The 19,205-nt window shown below is 27.3% G+C and overlaps 2 protein-coding genes across 5 annotated transcripts in view; one reads left to right on the top strand and one right to left on the bottom strand.

Annotated features, from left to right (window-relative positions):
* LOC122504040 overlaps positions 1-19,205 on the top strand; it is a 62,493-nt gene that overhangs the window by 33,431 nt on the left and 9,857 nt on the right. The window lies entirely within an intron of this gene.
* LOC122504036 (active breakpoint cluster region-related protein) lies at positions 110-18,075 on the bottom strand. Of its 4 annotated transcripts, none has more exons than XM_043614915.1 (11): positions 17,397-18,075; positions 9,331-9,793; positions 8,774-9,002; positions 8,356-8,635; positions 7,857-8,252; positions 7,610-7,729; positions 5,196-5,440; positions 4,574-5,118; positions 3,591-3,870; positions 3,342-3,513; positions 110-3,071 (listed from the first exon to the last, which is right to left on the bottom strand). In XM_043614915.1, exons 1-11 carry the CDS (start codon positions 17,508-17,510, stop codon positions 2,649-2,651), a joined length of 3,267 nt encoding a protein of 1,088 aa, XP_043470850.1. In that variant the 5' UTR covers positions 17,511-18,075; the 3' UTR covers positions 110-2,648. The 4 variants fall into 4 exon arrangements, with proteins under 4 accessions (XP_043470850.1, XP_043470846.1, XP_043470847.1 ...); XM_043614911.1 differs by having other exon boundaries at positions 8,356-8,644; positions 8,774-9,011; positions 17,397-18,074; XM_043614912.1 differs by having other exon boundaries at positions 8,774-9,011; positions 17,397-18,074.

Here is a 19,205-nt window from a genome sequence, read left to right as displayed (position 1 = left end):
TAATAATAATAATAATAGTAATAATAATATTAATAATAATAATAATGATAATAATAGTTATAATAATAATAATAATAGTAATAATAATAATACAATAATAATACAATAATTATAATATAATTATACATGTACAATATATATTTAATGCTCTAATATTATATTCGTGATGATTAATCGTCTTTACACTTCGCGAAAATGTACAAAAACGCGCGAAAAATATTTCGAAATTTCTTTTCCTTTTTTGTAATGAAAGAATGAAAAAAAAATTTCGAGAATTTTTTACACAATGGAGAAAAATATTTTGTATGTATAATTGGTACATTACCTATACAAAAGGCGGTTTCTTTTTATTTGGGTCACGCACATTATCCTTACATTACAATTACACAATATATTATGCACGTGCAAATCTTCAAACATACACATGTAATAAACAAACAAACAAAAAAATGTTACAATATATTAAAAAAAAAAAAGAATTTCTATTCATAAAACTTTCATCGAAATATCTACTCAAATTTAAGAGAAAAGTCTATTATTTAATTTAAAATAACAATTATTTGTTATGACAATAATTGTTTTGAGAACAACAGAAAAAAATTCTTTTTTCCACAAAAAATTTTGAAAAAAAGATTGACAAATATTTTTCTTTCGGAATGTGCGTCGGCAGGATTGTTTCAGGTTATATGAATAGACTGTTGATTATACAGGCATCTCTCATTAAATTTACTTCATTTTTTTTATCAAAAAATTCTTTAAAAAATTGATCCCCAAGTCGTTTAGCTGCTACTGCGCATGAATAAAATACATTTACTTTTAACTATTATGCACATTTAGAATTTTTTTTGATTTACTGCGCAAGAGAGAATATTTTTTGCTCTACAAAGTGCTTGATGATCTACTGCGCATAGATTGGACACTTTCTGATCTATTGCGCAGATCTAGAATGCATTCTGATCTACTGCGCATAGATTGAACATTGTCTGATCTACTGCGCATGTATTGAGCACTTTTTGATCTATTGTGCAAAAGTGGAATGCAGTCTGATCTACTGCGCATAGATTGCACATTTTCTGATCTACTGCGCATGTATTGAGCATTTTCTGATCTATTGCGCAGAAGCAGAATTCTGTCTGATCTACTGCGCATTCTGATCACTTTTTGATCCATTGCGCATAATTAGAACACTGTTCGATCCATTGCACACGAATATGAACAAAAATGTGATCGATTGCGCAGAAATAAAATAATTTTCTGGATCAAAAACATTGTTTATTCTAACTGTGCATGAATAGAAAAATTTTTTTTTCGTTTGTTACTAAAGCGCATTTATAGAAAATATCTTTTTTGATCTACTGCGCACAAAGAAAGAGCACTTTTTTGATCTACTGCGTAGTTATAGAAAATTTTTTCAACTATTGCGCATAATCTAAGGCAAGCCGATTGCTATTGCGCACGCGTACAATCCTTTGGCTAATTCTGCGCATGTTTGTACACTTGTTTTTTCTTTTTAATCAATGATCTACGACGCATGCGCAGAAGCGTCCTCATGTCATTTTTTCACACGCGCATTCAACAATTTCTACACACACAAAAATTTCGATAAACACTCTCAATTAGAAAAAAAAGTGGAAAATAAAATGTTAAACATTTTATCTAAAGCTAAATTTGTTTTTTTTTTGCATTATCCAAATCTCATGCATTAATGACATTATATTAGTACAGTTTATTTATATTAATATATTATCGAATATTGTCTAACACAACTGATAGATTTAATCTCGACTTTTTGATAAAAAACTACTTTTTTTAATATTTCATACCTAATGATCGTAAATTATTTTTTGAAATAATTTTTCCTTGTTTTGTTTTGTTTTTTCTTTTATTTTTTACTATCAAAAAATGTGTATAATTTGGCTAAAAAAATATCCAACGAGAGTCTAGTAAAATTTAACCAGAGACGGGAAAATCAGTCTTGAAGCGAAGGAGAAGCATTCAACACCATTCGAGTATAAAGAATAATTTTTTATACTCTTTGTATTCTTTATTTTCTTTGTAAAGGTTCTATAAAAAAAACGGGGAGAGAGGTCATCTCAAGAATTTGACAAGTATACATTAATAAGTATATATAAAAGGATCACAAAGGTTTGGTTTCTTTTTTTTTTGCATCGTTATTAGAATTGTCTACATATATTTATATATATATTTTTTTAGGAACGCGTAAATGCAAAAAGTGTACACTTTTCGAAGCATTGACCTCTTATTCCCTTTATTATATATTTAAAAAAAGCGTTCCTTTTTTTTTCTCGAAAAAGACCGACGTGAGAGGAGACACGTCTAAAAATACAATCGCAAAGTATAAAATATATCACTTTCTGTTACACACTACTAAATAACAGAGTGTGTGTGTGTGTGTGTGTGACTTGGTACTGAAGACAATATAGAAATGTCTATCAGCAATGGTAGTTTTGCTGAAACTATATTGTTCGAGGTCCACAAACATTTCTGGTTAACTTTAAATAAACGAAGCATGTAGATATATTTTCCAAGCTTCTAGTTGGTTTATTTTTTGGAGGGGTATTGGGGGAAAAAAAGGGACACGAAAGTGTATGGTAAAAAATATTGATTGATCGGTACGAAACTCTCGACTAGAGTGATTGATTGCTTTGTTGCGTCTGCATTTGCATTTGTAGAAAACAATAAAGTATACCGGCTTGAGCCATAACATCAACGGTACCGGCTGCAAGTGGATCACGACTTTTTTGATCTGTACGATTACTTGTTCCGGGACGCAATAAAGTTGGACCGAATACGGTCGCTAAATTATGCAATGACATTTTGTTTTGAGCCTCGTGCTTATTCACGCGAATTAAATGAGCTAGAAGGAAATCGATCACAGCTTTGTTAACTGTTGGTAAACCTTCGTAAACTCGGCGCAATGCCCCATTACGTGATACCTCACCAGTTTGAAATGCTTCGAGGAATGCTGGATACAGGGCGTCGGTAAATAATGCCTCAGGCATTTCTCGTAGGTAAAGTTTCAGTACTCCCGTCACCGAATGCACGTCCACCTGAAAGAAAAATTATAAAATTTCATTAATGGGCATTATTTTTATGCTTCTGGATCTACTGCGCATATTTTTAATGCTTCTAGATCTACTGCGCATGTTAGAAATGCATCAGGATCTACTGCGCATGTTAACAACGCTTTAAGATCTATTGCGCATATTTTGAACGCTTCTAGATCTACTGCGCATATTAACATCGCTTTATGATCTATTACGCATACATATTATATTAATGTACCAAAAGGCGTATAAAAACAAAATTTGACACCATACCTCCTTGAGAAGTTGTTCAGCCTCGTAAGAATTGCTTTCAAACGATTTTCGTAATTTCGCCAAATCGGATGCCGAACCGGACACACGATAAAGACCTACTTCACCGACACCTCGCCTCTCCACTTCTCGAACGCAAGCCGTAACAATGAAAGGCACATCTCGCTTCTCCCGTCTTAAAAAAAAATTTTTTGTTAATCGTAGAAAAAAAATTTGTTTTCTTCTTTTTTTTCACTTTTATTTTTGACTTACTTGCAAACTTGCTGGATTTTTGCGCCAAAGAGTCCCTGCGGTTTTGCAGAGGGCACTCTCCTTAAGGTAACTTCACTTGGTACAAATTTCAATGATACGTCAAGTGTTGCAGGACCTAAATTCAATGCTTTAAGTACCTGATCGACTTGATTTTCCAATAGCCATGATCTACTCAATCGTTGAGTGCATTTACCCCGCAAAACAGAACGTGTTCCACACTCCTCGTACAAAAGAATCCTTAAATTTTGGGAACCCTCCAGTTCCACTACAAATGTTTCTCCTGCAAAAAAAAAGAAATTTTAAGATATTTGTGAATTTTATTTTGTCAATTTGATAGTAAAAATTGGGAATTTAATGAAATGATCTATAGCGCATATTTATAATGGTTTAGGATCTACTGCGCATGTATTTAATATAATGGGGTCTATTGCGCAAGTGAACAAATTAAGATCTACTGCGCATGTTTATAATATAAAAATGATCCACTGCGCATGCATTTAACATAATAGGATCTATTACGCAAGTGAAAACAAATTAAGATCTACTGCGCATGTTTATAATATAAACATGATCTAATACGCATGTATTTAATAAATAGGATCTATTGCGCAAGTGAACGAATTAAGATCTACCGCGCATGTTTATAATATGATAGGATCTGTTGCACAAGTAAAAAAAATTGTGATCTATTGCGCATGTTTGTAATATGCAAAGATCTATTAAGCATGTCAATATTAAATTATGATCTACTGCGCATTTCAGTAATAAATAAATAAAAAACAATAAACTTCTGCGCATGATTAACATAAGATGATCTACTGCGCAAGTAATTAATAAATTTTGATCTTCTGCGCATGATTAACATAAAATGATCTACTGCGCATGTTTGTAAGAAAAAAGAATCTATTGTCCATATACAAACATTAAATTGTAATTTACAGTCTAAATTATATTAATAGTTAATTATAAAAAAATTCACTTACCCCAAGTGGGCGCTTGACCTCGAGCAACTCGACTTCGTGCACGCTTAAAGTAATGACCATAACTATCGACCTCGACAATAATATAGAGATCTCCAGTTCTGTCCAGTCCTGGTGGTGTGAGACCAAGTAGAGTTAAATGTAAATCACCAAGTAAAAGACTCTCGTCCCGTCGCGAACGAAGTAAATAACTTCCCATGTCGGTTTGCAAATATGTTCGACACGCCGTTACCCATGCCTGTAGTTCGTACATTGTCAATGGCAATGAACCCGGTGGTTGACCACCCTGTTGTAATGCCTCAACAGCCTCAATCCATTGTGAACGTTCAAATTCACTCGAGAGAAAAAATGTATACGAATTTTGCATTCGATTTTGACTTTTATGCGATACTCGTAATACTAAATTTGGTGATGCCAATACCAATTGGGCTTCTAATTCGGCAAGTTTTTTTCTATTCTTATCCGTACCCCTACTGCCAATGCGAATTCTCTTCTCATCATTACGCTCCTCCCATAAAATTTGATCTCTTACGGTGCACGCCTGTGATCTGAAATGTAAATATTTTGTTAGTATTCTTTCAATAGGTGGAAGAGAAGATTTTATTTTTTTTTCTATATTCATTACCTGAGGGCTACAACGTTAGCAGGACTATTTTCTCTAGGTTCGATACCGTCCTCAAGGACCATTGCTTCCGCTACTGGAATATACCATTTTAGCTCGAAGGTGAACTTTTCACGTCCGGACGCTTTATATTTGGCGCAAGCAATCACATCGTTAAAGAGAAAGAGATGACGTAATTTTCGATGTCCATCGGCTAATTCGACTACGAATGAGTTCTTGACAAGTCGCCGTTGTGCTCGATCATGACTCTTTAATTATAAATGTATTCATTAAAATTATTGTAGTGATGAAACAATGTGTAATCTATTGTATAGGAGTGAAAGAGAGAGCTCTTTGATCTATTGCGCATTGATAGAGTGCTTTCTGATCTACTGCGCAGCGATGAAACACTTTTTGATCTACTGCGCATAAATAGAAAAATATATGATCTATTGCGCATAGAAAAAACGTTTTTTATTCATTGCGCATGGATTCATATCTGATTTATTGCTTATATATAAAACTTTTTCATCCATTACGCATTAATAAAATAATTTTTGATCTCTTGCGTATAGATAAATCATTTTTTGATCTATTGCGCATAGATAAAATACTCCTTGATCTAATGCGTATGTATAAAGTACTATTTGATCTACTGCGCATAGATAAAGTACTATTTGATCTATTGCGCATAAATAAAATACTTTTTGATCTATTGCGCACAGCATTATTACTGCTCAATCCATCATTGCCTAATAGATTAAAAAACGTTTTATCTATGCGCAGTAGATCAGAAATTATTCAATTTAGATGCACATAAATTAAACCCTTTTTGATCTATTACTCATGAACAGAATCTAATCATTATATTCGATTCATGCGAATATATCTATTCTCTTCAGTAGATCTTAAAGTACTCTATTTAATGCGCCATAGATCAAAAAGCGATTTATCAATGCGCAGTAGATTAAAAAGTATTTTATTTGTGCGCAATAGGCCAAGAAGCGTTTTATCAATGCGCATTATAGAAGGAAGTATCATACAGATGAGCATAGATCCAGAAATAGAACACTTTATTATTTTTAACGCACAAATAAAATATATTCTGATCTATTGCTCATAGATAAAATGGTTTTTCATCTATTACACATGAATAGAATACTTTTTGATCTACTGCGCATATTATTATTACTGCATATCCTGCGTATAAATGCGTAGTAGATCAGGAAATTTTCTATAGATGCACAATAGATCACGAAGCGTATTATCTATGCGCAGTAGATCAGAAAATATTCTATCGATGCGCAATAGATCAAAAAACGTTTTATCTATGCGCAATAGATCATAAATGGTAATTTGCATATGTAAAATATCAAAAAGCGCTTTATCCGTGTCCAGAGAAGCAAAGCGCAGTAGATCAGAAAATATTCTTTTAATGCTTAATAAATTAAAAGGTGTGAAATCCTTTTGTGATCTATTGCGCATGGATAAAATATTTTTTTATCTACAGCGCAATAGATTACAAGGCATTTTGTCTATGCGCAATAGATCAAAACGCGATTTTCTGTGCGCAGTAGAGCAGAAAATATTCTTTTAATGCTTAATAAATTAAAAAATGTTGAAGCCTTTCTTGATCTATTGCTCATGGATAGAATATTTTATGATCTAATGCGCAATAGATTACTAAGCATTTTGTCTATGCGCAATAGATCAAAACGCGTTTTTCTATGCGCAGTAGATCAGAAAATGTTCTTTTGATGCTGAATAAATGAAAAAATGTTCAACCCTTTCTTAATCTATTGCATATGGATAGAACATTTTCTGATCTACTGCGCAATAGATCATGAAAACGTTTCTTTTATGCACAGTAAATGAAAGAGTATTCTACTGATGCTCAATAAAAAATTGTTTTTTGTATGCGCAGTTAATCATAAAATACAAACTATTAGTTGTTCATTGCACCTAGATGATAGAATTTTCTATTTATTGTGCAAAAGATCGAAAAGGTTTTGATATATTTCAGAGTAGTAAATCACTTTTTGTTATATTGCAGATTAATAAATCATTTTTTGATATAATGCGCAGGGATAGAACATTTTTTGATTTATTGCTTATAGATAAGATATTTTGCGCATATATAGGAAATTTTATGATCTATTGCGCATATGTGGAATACTGACTGATCTACCGCGCATCTCTTAGTGTAATACATGCGCAGAAGATCCTATAATGCGCAATAGATCATTAAAATAGGATATTTTATTATCTTTTGGGCATATATGGGGAATTTTATGATCTATTGCGCATAGGTAGTATACTGTCCGATCTACCGCGCATGTCTTAATGGAATACATGCGCAGAAGATCCTATAATACGCAATAGATCATTATTAATTAAAATACTAACAATTGTAATAAAAACTTTTAAATCTAACTCACCGGGAACATAGATTTGGTTTGAATAATGTTAAACTCGTCGAGGAATTTTCTCGTCATTGCCAGGGCTTCAGTTAGTGGTGCATGATCCGCGTGCGTTGATGGTGTATGCTTAAGTAGATCCTAAAATTGAGTATAAAAAATTAAATAATTAAAAAAATTAAAGAATTAAAAATTAAATAATTGAAAAAATTAAAGAATTAAAAAATTAAATATTTGTATAAAGAAATTGTATGAGAAAAATAATTACATGGAGAACGAGGGCATTCTTTTGAACTCGTGCAACTGGTTTATGTAATAAATCCTCGAGTGATAATCCCGGTCCCTTTGGAAATCCCCGTAATCTAATGTCCCTGGTAATTTCACCAAATTGGGCCGAATGATGTGAACATCGTCGTACAGTATCTGTTGCTCTGGCATAATTATGCAAAAATGCACCATAAACACCAATATTGCTACCCATCACCTTAAATTGTTCCCCAACTGTCGTTTTACAGTCCCATTTCTCCATTTTCTTGCGCAGACCCTCAAGAAATGTTTGATGTATTGCATGAAGTTCGGGTATCTTATAGAACATTGTTCCAAATTCCTCTTCTGATATTACCGGTTGGGATGTGGTTAAAGTCGCCCTAATTGCTTTCATGTACTGGAAAAGAGCAAAAATGGTCAATTTCGTCAAAATCTCAACAGACAACGAAAGAAGAAATTAAATTAAATTAACAAGGAAGAAATTAGAGGATTAGACTTACTTGTAACATGACATTTAGACATTCAACATAGATGGTCTCACTTTCGATGACAGAACTGACGATACACTTGACCATTGATGTTCGATCGTCTTCGCCATCTTTGCCCTTTTCCTGACGTCTTGGTGTCGTTGGTGTGGGTGACTCTAAGCTCCCTTCACTCAAACTTAGCGGTTCAGCGTCACTACTTCCTGTCTCGTTGTCTGTTGAAAGAGCACGAAGGAGGATCGGTGGCGCTGGACTTGGACCCTCCTCGTCCTCACTGTCCATCGCGGCCCTGTGCCTGAGGAACCAATAGATTGAAACGAAAAGAAAATTTACTACTAACGTCCAAAAAAAGAGAATGGTGTGTGGGTTCAAAACTGAAAAATGGAGGAGAAAGAAACCAAAAACAAAAATCCTTATTCTTCAGAAGACTTACTGGATGAAGTAGTCAATGTTGACGTAGTTACTTTGGTTCCCTGGTGATTCTGGTAAGGAGGGCGGCCTCCGTACCGGAAGTTTATTACCATTATTCTCATTAGCCGTTACTCTCGAATCAATGTAAACATATTCTCCCGTTTGATCCAGAGCTACGGAATCATAATAAGGTTCCTCTTCTGAAGCTTCGGCATCTCCATCCTCAGCGTCTTCGTTCGTCACCTTTTCATCTGAATCCACTAACAATTTTTTAATTGTTAAACATATTGACAAAAATCACAAATATTAGGGGATTGTGTCTATAAGTATGGACACTGACGTTGACACTGCGTTCCTGTAGTTGACACCCTTCTAATAACAAGAAATAACTAAAAACTAGTGTCCTTTGCATATGATTATTAAAATTTGGAGCATTTCTTATCAAAATCAATTATATACTTCAGTATTTTTTGTTATTTAAAGAAAAAAAAGAGAAGTGCTAACTTTTTGAGACAGTTGGGGTGCCAACGACTGGAACAGTTTTACCCTATTAGGAAAATTGAAAAAAAAGGACTTTACCCTTTTCCTCCTCATCCTTGACGGTCTCCTCGTTTTTCTCCTTTTTCGAACTACCAGTGACTTCAATGACTGTGACATAATTACTCGGTACGTCTGGATTACTGTTCCTTCGAAATTCAGGTACTTTCTCGGGACTTCGTGGTATTTCACTTTTGGGTCGTCGATGACAATTTAATGTTGAACTCAATTCCGAAACACATTTATCCTGCAGTGTACTAATATCCTCACGTACTGGATTTGTATCGACGGTATTTTCATTTTCGTTATTTTTTATCGTTGACGATTCATTGAGACTATTTTCGGCGGTATGAAAACTTTGACTTGGTGATTCTGTACACGATGCTTTTGATTCGGTTGTTGAATTATTTGCTAATCGTTTATGTCGTTCAACATCGGCGAGTAACCTCTCAAGATATTCCACGTAAAATTCCTCTTTCTCGAGTTCTTCCCTCAAAGCAGCGACCTACAATTTTTGAAAATTAGTTTTATTAGTAATAATAATAATTCATTGCAAAATTCAATTATTTACATAAATAACAATATTCATCACAAGAATTCAATTATTTTAAAAAAAAATCTAAAAAAAAATTGTCCTTAACATATCAATTATCTTTATAAACAAATAGTGAAATTCTTTCCAGATATTCAATTATTTTCAAAAATTTTTTAAAGAATCTTTTTGCAAAATTCAATTATTTTCATAAATAACAATATTCATCACAAGAATTCAATTATTTTTAAAATTAATCAAATTCTTTGAAGGAATTCAATTATTTTTAAAAAATCTAATAAAAATTGCGGTCAACATTTCAATTATCTTTATAAATAAATAGCAAAATTCTTCGACAAAATTCAATTATTTTGAGAGATTTTAATAAAGTTTATTGCAAAATTCAATTATTTTTATAAATAATAATATTCATCCTAGGAATTCAATTAATTTCAAAAATTTTAATAAAATTCATGGCAAAATTTCAATTATTTTCAAAAATTTTTCTTAATTTTTGAATTTTTCTTAATTCAATGTCTTTCAATATTCAATTATTTTAATAAAATTTTCCAAAAGAATTAAATTATTAAACAAAAATTTTAATAATTTCGTGAAGAATTATCCTTCACGAACATTCAATTATTTTCAAAAAAAAATAAAAATTTCACATGAATTCAGTTATTTAAAATAGAATTTGCGTAAATTTTATCGAAAAAAATCAACTGTTTTAAAATTTGACATTTAAATTCTTCGCAGTAATTCAATTATATATTCACAAAATTTAAAATTCCTTTCAGGAATTAAATTATTTTTATAAATAATAAAATCATTCGAAGGAAGTCAATTATTTTCATAAGAATATTCATCGCAAGAATTCAATTATTTTAAAAATTCATAAAATTCTTCGCAGAAATTCAATTATTTAAAAAAAATCTAAAAAAAAAAAGTGTGGTCAACTTTTCAATTAACTTTGTAAATGAATAACAACATTCTGCGACAAAATTCAATTATTTTTAGGAATTTAAATAAAATTTATTGCAAAATTCAATTATTTTCATAAATAATAGTATTCATCATAAGAATTCAATTATTAAACAAAAATTTTGATAAAATTCTACACAAACATTCAATTATTTTTAAAAAAAAATATTTAACATGAATTCAATTATTTAAAATAGAATTTGCATAAATTTTTTCAAAAAAATCAATTGTTTTGAAATTTGGCATTAATTAAATTCTTCGCAATAATTCAATTATTTTCAAAAGTAATTAAATTCAATTGTTTTCAAAAATTTTAATATAATTCATGGCAAAATTTCAATTATTATTTTAAAAAAATTTTTCTTAATTCAATGATTTGTGTATATTAATTATTTTAATAGAATTTCTCAAGAGAATTCAATTATTTAAAAACAATTTTGACAAAATTCTACACGAATATTCAATTATTTTCTAAAATAATAAAAATATCAGTGGAATATTCAATTATTAAAAATAGAATTTTTAAATTTGCATAAATTTTTTCGAAAAAAATTAATAGTTTGAAACTTTTTTTATAAAATTCTTCCCAATAATTCAAATGTTTTTATAAATAATAAAACTCATTGAAGAATTTCAATTATTTTTAATGACATTTTAATCGAATTCCTCGAAAAATGTAATTATTCTGAAAAATTTTATTAAAATTCGTCGAAAGAATTCAATAATTAAAAAATTTGTTATTAAAATTACGTATAAGAATTCGATTTTAAGAAACATTCAATTATTCAATAAATTATCTGTTTATATTTAAATAATATTTTTCTCCTCGAAATTTTTAATAAAAATTGATTTAAAAGTTAATTTTATTTAAAGTTTTAGATAATAATTGAATTTCGGAGAAGTTAATAATTGATATTTTTAGAAATAATTGAATTTTGTAAAGGTTTTAAAATAAAATCTTTGAAAATCTGAATTTTTCGTACTTTTAATTAAAAATTCTCTTGAACTAATTTTTCTCAAAAAGCTTAATCGAATTATTTTTAAATTATTTCAATTTTTTATTTTCTAATTTATGTTTTATTGAAGAATTTCCGAATAATCGAAATTTCACGCAAAATTGAATTGCAAACAAATGGATTTAAAAATTCTCAAAAAGAACCTTTTCAAAAATTATTAAAAACAATTGATTTAAAGAAGAATTTTATTTAAAAATTTTAGCGAAATAATAATTTAATCGTAATGATGGAAATAATTTTGAAGAAGTAACTGTAACAATATTCTTATAAATTATTGAATTTCAAAAGGTTTAAATTTGAAGTTTTTAAAAATCTGAATTCATATAAAGAATAATAATGATTAAATGTTTATTTAAAAAAAAGAATTTACGTAGTTTATTAGTTAATTTAATTAATATTAGTAATTAGTAATTAGTAATTAGTAATTAATATTAATATTAATTTTTTGTAGTTTTGGAATAATTTTACAATGAAAAAAATTCTTAAATAAATAGAACATTTTTTTTGAGTAGTTAATATTTTTTAGAGTGCATCAGAATATTTTTTAGGGTCAGGGAGAAAGTCAAAATTCTTTCTGAAAATCAGGAGAAAAAAAATTAAATTTTTGTGTAAGTTTTTGTATAATTGACAGGTTAAGCAGTAGCGTCATTGTTAGCAAACGGAGGGGAGTCCAATTTTATTTCTTCTTTTTCGAAATTTAAGCCACTGTTTACAATGCACCTAGTGTCAGTAGTAATGCAGCAGTAATTGACAGGTTAAGCAGTAGCGTCATTGTTACCAATCGGAGGGGTGTCCAATTTTATTTTATTTTTTTAAATTTTAAGCCACTGTTTACAATAATGAATTATAGTAATGCTTCTGAATAAGACTATATTTGCAGTTCGATCCCAAAAATCTTCGACAATTTACATGTAATTCATTTTTAAAAAAAATATCTACTCCCAATACAATTAAAAAGGGGCAAAGAAAAATCCATTAATTCATTAACGCCTCGTTCTCGTGCAGTGTCTCTTCCAATGATAATATTAAAAAATATATCTATAGAAGGGAACGAATGACTCATAGATTAATCTCATATGAAGCTTGATAAGTCTAATTCGAATTAGGCGCTTCTTCACCAACTACTATAATTAAACATATTTGTAACAGTAATTGAGTCATTTTAAGTTTTGTAATCGCGACACTTTTTTTTCTCTCTTCCCCGTTATTATAAAGGTTTCCAAGAGAAATTCTTCAAATAATCAGAGTAATTATTCCATTAATCAATCAATCATTGTCGATTATTGAAGAAAACAATAAAAACAATAAAAACAAAATTCCAAAACATGACAAAGCAGTAAATGTTTATTTTAATAAAGAAAAAATAATAATAATAATTTCGAGTTAAAAAAAACGTTTCACAATAGTTACGATAAATTTTTTCTTCTTTCAATAAAATAATTTGGAATATTTTACTGAATTTTGTTTGGAAATCTTTATTTCTTGTCTTTATTAAAAAAAAGTCTTTCTGTTGGTTCTTCTTTTAGAGAATTTTTTTAATAAAAGAAGAATTTAATTTTGTGAAATTGGAGAAAATTTTAGTTTGGAACTATATGGAGGATTTTATTATCACTTCACATATCTGAAATGTTCTTACAGTCAAATATGGTGTCTCTCTTTCTCTCTCACTCGCTCTCACTCTAATCTGCGACTCGATTGATAAGAAACAGAAAAAAATGTCAATATCTGTATATACTTATCAATTTTTGCTACAAAAAGCTTTTTTCAAATTGTTTACAATTATTTCTTTCACATTGTTTCAATGTTTATTAAATATTTATTAATAATAATAATAAGAAGAAGATTTCTAAATTATTGCTCGCTTTTTTTCTTACTATGCTTATTATGCATTTTTTTGTATTGAACATATTTTAATTTCAATTACTTTCAAAAGTAATGAAATTCTTCGCAAAATTCAATAATTATAATCATATAATTATTATTCTTCGCAAAAAAAAAAAAAAAAATTACGTTAAAAAATTTAAAAAAAAAAAAAAAAAAATCTCGTCAAAATTTCAATTATCTTTAAAAATTATTAAATTCTTCTCTGAAATTCAATTATTTTCTTTGGAAATTTTAATACAATTCATTGGCAAATTTTCAATTTTGAAAAATTTTCCTGCAATGATTTTCAATATTTATTATTTTTAATAAAATTTCCCAAAAGAATTCAATTATTTAAAAGAAAAATTTTTGATAAAATTCTACGCAAACATTTAATTATTTTCATGAAATAATAAAAATTTGACAGGAATTCAATGATTGACACAATTTTTTTTATGAATTTCTTCGCAATAATTAAATTATTTTCAGTAAATAATAAAATAATAGTTAGGAATTTAATTATTTCAATAAAATTCGTTGCAGAAATTCAATTATTATTCTTAGACGTAACAAAATTCTTCTTTGAAATTCAATTTTTTGAATGCAATTTTAATAAAATTTCTCGACAAGATTTAATTATTATTAAAAAATTTAATAAACTTCACCGATAGAATTCAATTATTTTCATAAATATAATAAAACTGATTGCAGAATTTCAATTAGTTTTTGAAAAATTTTAATTTTAATTCTGTTGAAATTAGTTTCAATTTTAAGAACTTTAACACAATTCTTTGAAAGAATTCAACGATATTAATAATAAAAAAATTCTTTCCAGAAATTCAATTATTTTTAAAATTTTTTTTAAAAATTCTCGTTAATATTTCAATTATCTTTATAAATATCAAAATTGTTCGCCGAAATTCAATTATATTCAGGAATTTTAATAAAATTCAATTATTTTCATAAATAACAATATTCATCACAAGAATTCAATTATTTTAAAAATTAATAAAGTTTCTCGGAAAAATTCAATTATTGTTAAAATATCTTAAAAAAAAATTGTCAACATTTCAATTATCTTTATAAATAAAAAGCAAAATTCATAAATTCATAAATAATAAAATTTTTTACAAGGATTTAATTATTTTCATAAAAAATATAATTATTTGTAGGTACTCAATTATTTTCATAAATAATAAAACTCATCGCAGAATTTCAATTATTTTTAATACAATTTTAATCGAATTTTTCGAATATTGTAATTATTCTTAAAAATTTTATTAAAATTTGTCCAAAGAATTTAATTATTTAAAACTTTGTTGATAAAATTCTTTATGAGAGTTGAATTTTAAGAAACATTCATTTCTTCAATAAATTATTTTGTTTTCTAAGTATTTAAATAATTGAATTCTCGTAGAATTTTCTAATAAAAATTGATTTAAAAATTAATTTCAGTTAAAATTTCAGATAATTGAATATTAAAAGCAATATAGCGTGGATTTAAAGAAATATAACTGAATTTTGAATTTAATTTTTTTTAAAAAAAGTTTAATTGCGGATTTTTTTTGGGAAATTATTTCAAGTTTTTATTTTCTAATATATATTTAATTGAAGAATTTCCGAATAATCGAAATTTCACGCAAAATTGAGTTGCAAACAAATGGATTTAAAAATTTTCAAAAATAATTTTTTCAGAAATTATGAAAAATAATTGATTTAAAGAAGAACTTTGTTTAAAAATTCTTGAAAATAATAATTAAATTGAAATGATGAAAATAGCTTTGAAGAAGTACAATATTCTTATAATATAAAATAATTATTTTATCACTGGACATAATTTTTATATATTTTTCTTAAACATTTTTTTAAAATTATAAACAAAATTTTTTTTTTAATATTTTGACATATTTTTACTTATTTTGATATATTTAGATACTTTTTTTATTTATTAATATATAATTAGACATATTTTTGTACTTTATATTTAAATACGTATATAAAGAGAAAATTATGATGTAAAAATGTTACACTTAGTTCAATCTTAAAAATATATTCGATTTATAATTAGTCCTCAAGGTTTAAACATTATTATAGTTGAACTAATAAATTCAAAGGGTAATTATTTTTCACTTCAAAAAATATAAAGCAATTTATAATCAATAATATAATGTTTATCAGTGTAATCAGTCGGAATTTTTTTTTTAAAAGTCTGACGTCATTTTTTTGCAGTGCGTAAAATTTGTTTTAATTTTAGAAAAAAAATTAATTTTTAAAAGCTGCAGTATAACAATTTTAAGATATAATCAAATTTTTGAAAGTTTTAAATTGAAATCTTCAAAAACTTGAATTATTGAATTCTCAAAGAATTGTCTCAAAGTTATTAAAATCAGTTGATTATAAGAGAAGAATTTTCATTAAAAAATCTATAGATAATAATTTTATGTTGGTATGAGTTATATAAATTTTTAGAAAAAATGATATTTACGTCCTATGACTTTTGTGTTCAATTAAATTGGTGTCGAATAAATTTTATGTTAATTTAAAAAATTTTTTAAATTTAAAATTTTTATTTTAATTTTTTAAATTCGTGTCGAATGAATTTTATGTTAATTAAAATTTATCGTTAAATGTTTTTATGTCAAATAACTATTGTGTTCGAATTGTAAATTTTTTTTATTGTTAAAAAATCATATTTTTGAGGTTATTCTGAATATTCAGTTTCTTTTAATTAAATATTTAGTAAATTAAAATAAACATTTGATTCAATATAATAAATTTTACCACCAAATAAAGAATTTTGTCATCTCAACTAAATTTTTCAATTTGAAACTTGCCACAACTGACATTTGTCTGTTTCAACCAAAATTTTGTTGTGTCAATTAAAATTTCTTTGGTGCATCAAAAAATTTAGTTGTTTCAATAAAAAATTTGATTGTTTTAACAAAAAATTTTATTATTTCAATCAAAAAAAAAAAAAATTTTTTTTTTATGTAATTTCAGCGTAACATGTGCAATATATTAGAGAATCATTTGTACACTTTTTCAACTAGTACATGTATAAATTTCCCCTCGATAGAGTAACTCACTTTCAACGTCTGACCTTATTTTTAAAATATACACTCAAATTAATTCTTTTTATATATATGCGCCTCTACTTGAAAAATTTGTTAATTTTTTTCTCTCTTAACACTTTCGTTTAAGTAAATTTTCCTAAATTAAAAATTAAATAACAAAAACGTATAAAATAAATGCTCCAAAAAAAAGAAGAAGAAGAAGAAGAAAAATAATAATAGAGAGATGGCCCCGATTGTTATGCATCCTTACATAATAATTATACGAGCACAAGACTTGGCAGAAATTTCTAATAATTTCCACCTCTTTAAAGGCTTTTCCTTTTTGCTGTATATACATATATATATATATATAAAGCAAAATATATATATATATAGATATACATAAAGTAAAATATATATATAGATATATGTAATAAATCTTGTGTACATTATTGCGAAAGAAAAATTGAGAGAGTTGAGGGGAATTCCACAAATGAAGGTATTTCCTGTTTTAAAGAAAAAAAAAAAATATTTAAAAATAAAAAAAAAATTTAAGGACATTTTGAAAAAATCTAGAAGAAATGTACGTTTAAATTTCTATTTTTTTTTAAATCTCTTTTTCTATTTTATTATTTTTGTATAATAAATGGAGTGTTTTCGCACCTTGTGTTGGTGTTTGACGAGATTGGCTCTGACGTCTTCCTCCCAGGCGGCCGGCAGGGCGCTGTCTGGGAATCGTTGGACCCAGACCCTCTGGAAATCACCGAAAATGCTCATATCCCTTATTTTCTCTTCTATAAATCCAAATGACACTCAAAAATACACAAAATAATTTTTGTACGATTTTTTTTTTTTTTTTTTTTTTTTTTTGAACCGCACACACTTATTTAGATGGACATTTTGTAGATTTTTCGATATGACGACGGTGACGACGATGATGACGACGATCGTCTACACAATAGGTGTATATATACATTTAAATATATATATATTTATAAACAGAGAATTTAAAGAGCAAGAATTGGAGTGAGAGAGAGAGAGAGAAAAAAAAGGATGATTGTCACGACGTCAATGGACTTTTCTTTTAGGGATATAGGGTGGGGGAGAGGGCGGCATCGAAAAAATCACGAAGAGAAACACAAATTTTTTTTTTTTTTTTCCCCTTCTGACAGATATAGTAAACACAATTTTTTAACACAACTATTTTTGTCACTTAATAAAGACACGGGGAATGAAATTTTTTTTCTGTTTTTATTAATTCTAATGAGACCAGCGTCATGCGAACGCTTGTCATCTTGCCGACATCTCCCGTCTTGACATCTTCTGCGTAGGTTTTTAGCTGTGGTGCTGCTGCGTGTTCGTCACGCCTGAAATCATTTCCCTAGCCAGGGACGTATTTAGTTTAGAAAATTTATAAATTCTATTAATTTAAATTTTAAAAAAATAATAATATAAAAAAATACATTATTTTTACTAAAAAAAAATACATAAATTTAATAAGGGGCCACTTAAGAACTATATAATTTTTACCCCCCCCCCTCCCCCCTCTCCAACAAATAAGGTCTTGTAAGATTTTTATTTTATATCCCTTCCCCCTTCTTTTTTCCGAAAAAGTTCATTAAAGATAATTTAAACAGATTTTTTTATTTTTAAATAATTTAGTTTCAAAATAATAATTATAATAATTAAAATTATGCAATATTTGCAACACCCTATAAATAAATTTATTAAATAAGCAATTGTAGAATTACCATGAAGTTTTATAAATTGCATAAATTGTCTATAAATTTAAAAAGCAATGTGTAAATCACTGTAGAGTCACCCTAAATTTCAAAAAACACAATAATTTTTTATTAAGTTTTCCTGCTTTGATTTATATTTAATTATTTTAAAAAAAATTTTTAAAAATCATTTGCAAAATTCAATTATTTTTATAAATAACAATAATCATCACAAGAATTCAATTATTTTGAAAATTAATAAAATTCTTCGAAAAAATTCAATTACTTTGAGGGATTTTAATAAAATTCATTGCAAAATTCAATTATTTTCATAAATAATACTATTCATCATATAAGAATTCAATTATTTAAAAAAAAAATCTAAAAAAAAATTGTGGTCAACATTTCAATTATCTTTATAAAAATAAATATCAAAATTCAATTATTTTGAGGAATTTTAATAAAATTCATTGCAGAATACAATTAATTTCATAAATAACAATATTCATCGGAAGAATTCAATTATTTTCAAAAATTAATCAAATTCTTCGAAAAAATTCAATTCTTTAAAAAAAAATTTTGGTCTGCATTTCAATTACTTTCAAAAATAAATAGCAAAACTTTTCGACAAAATTCAATTATTTTTATAAATAATAATATTCATCACAAAAATTCAATTATTTTTAAAAAATCGAAGAAAAAATTGTGGACAACATTTCAATTATCTTTATAAATAAATATCAAAATTCTT

Source organism: Leptopilina heterotoma, unplaced genomic scaffold (genome assembly GCF_015476425.1).
Source record: "Leptopilina heterotoma isolate Lh14 unplaced genomic scaffold, ASM1547642v1 Lhet_275, whole genome shotgun sequence".
Lineage (NCBI taxonomy): Eukaryota > Metazoa > Arthropoda > Insecta > Hymenoptera > Figitidae > Leptopilina > Leptopilina heterotoma.
The sequence above is the reverse complement of the archived record's forward strand: the minus strand, read 5'-3'. Positions and strand labels throughout refer to the sequence as shown.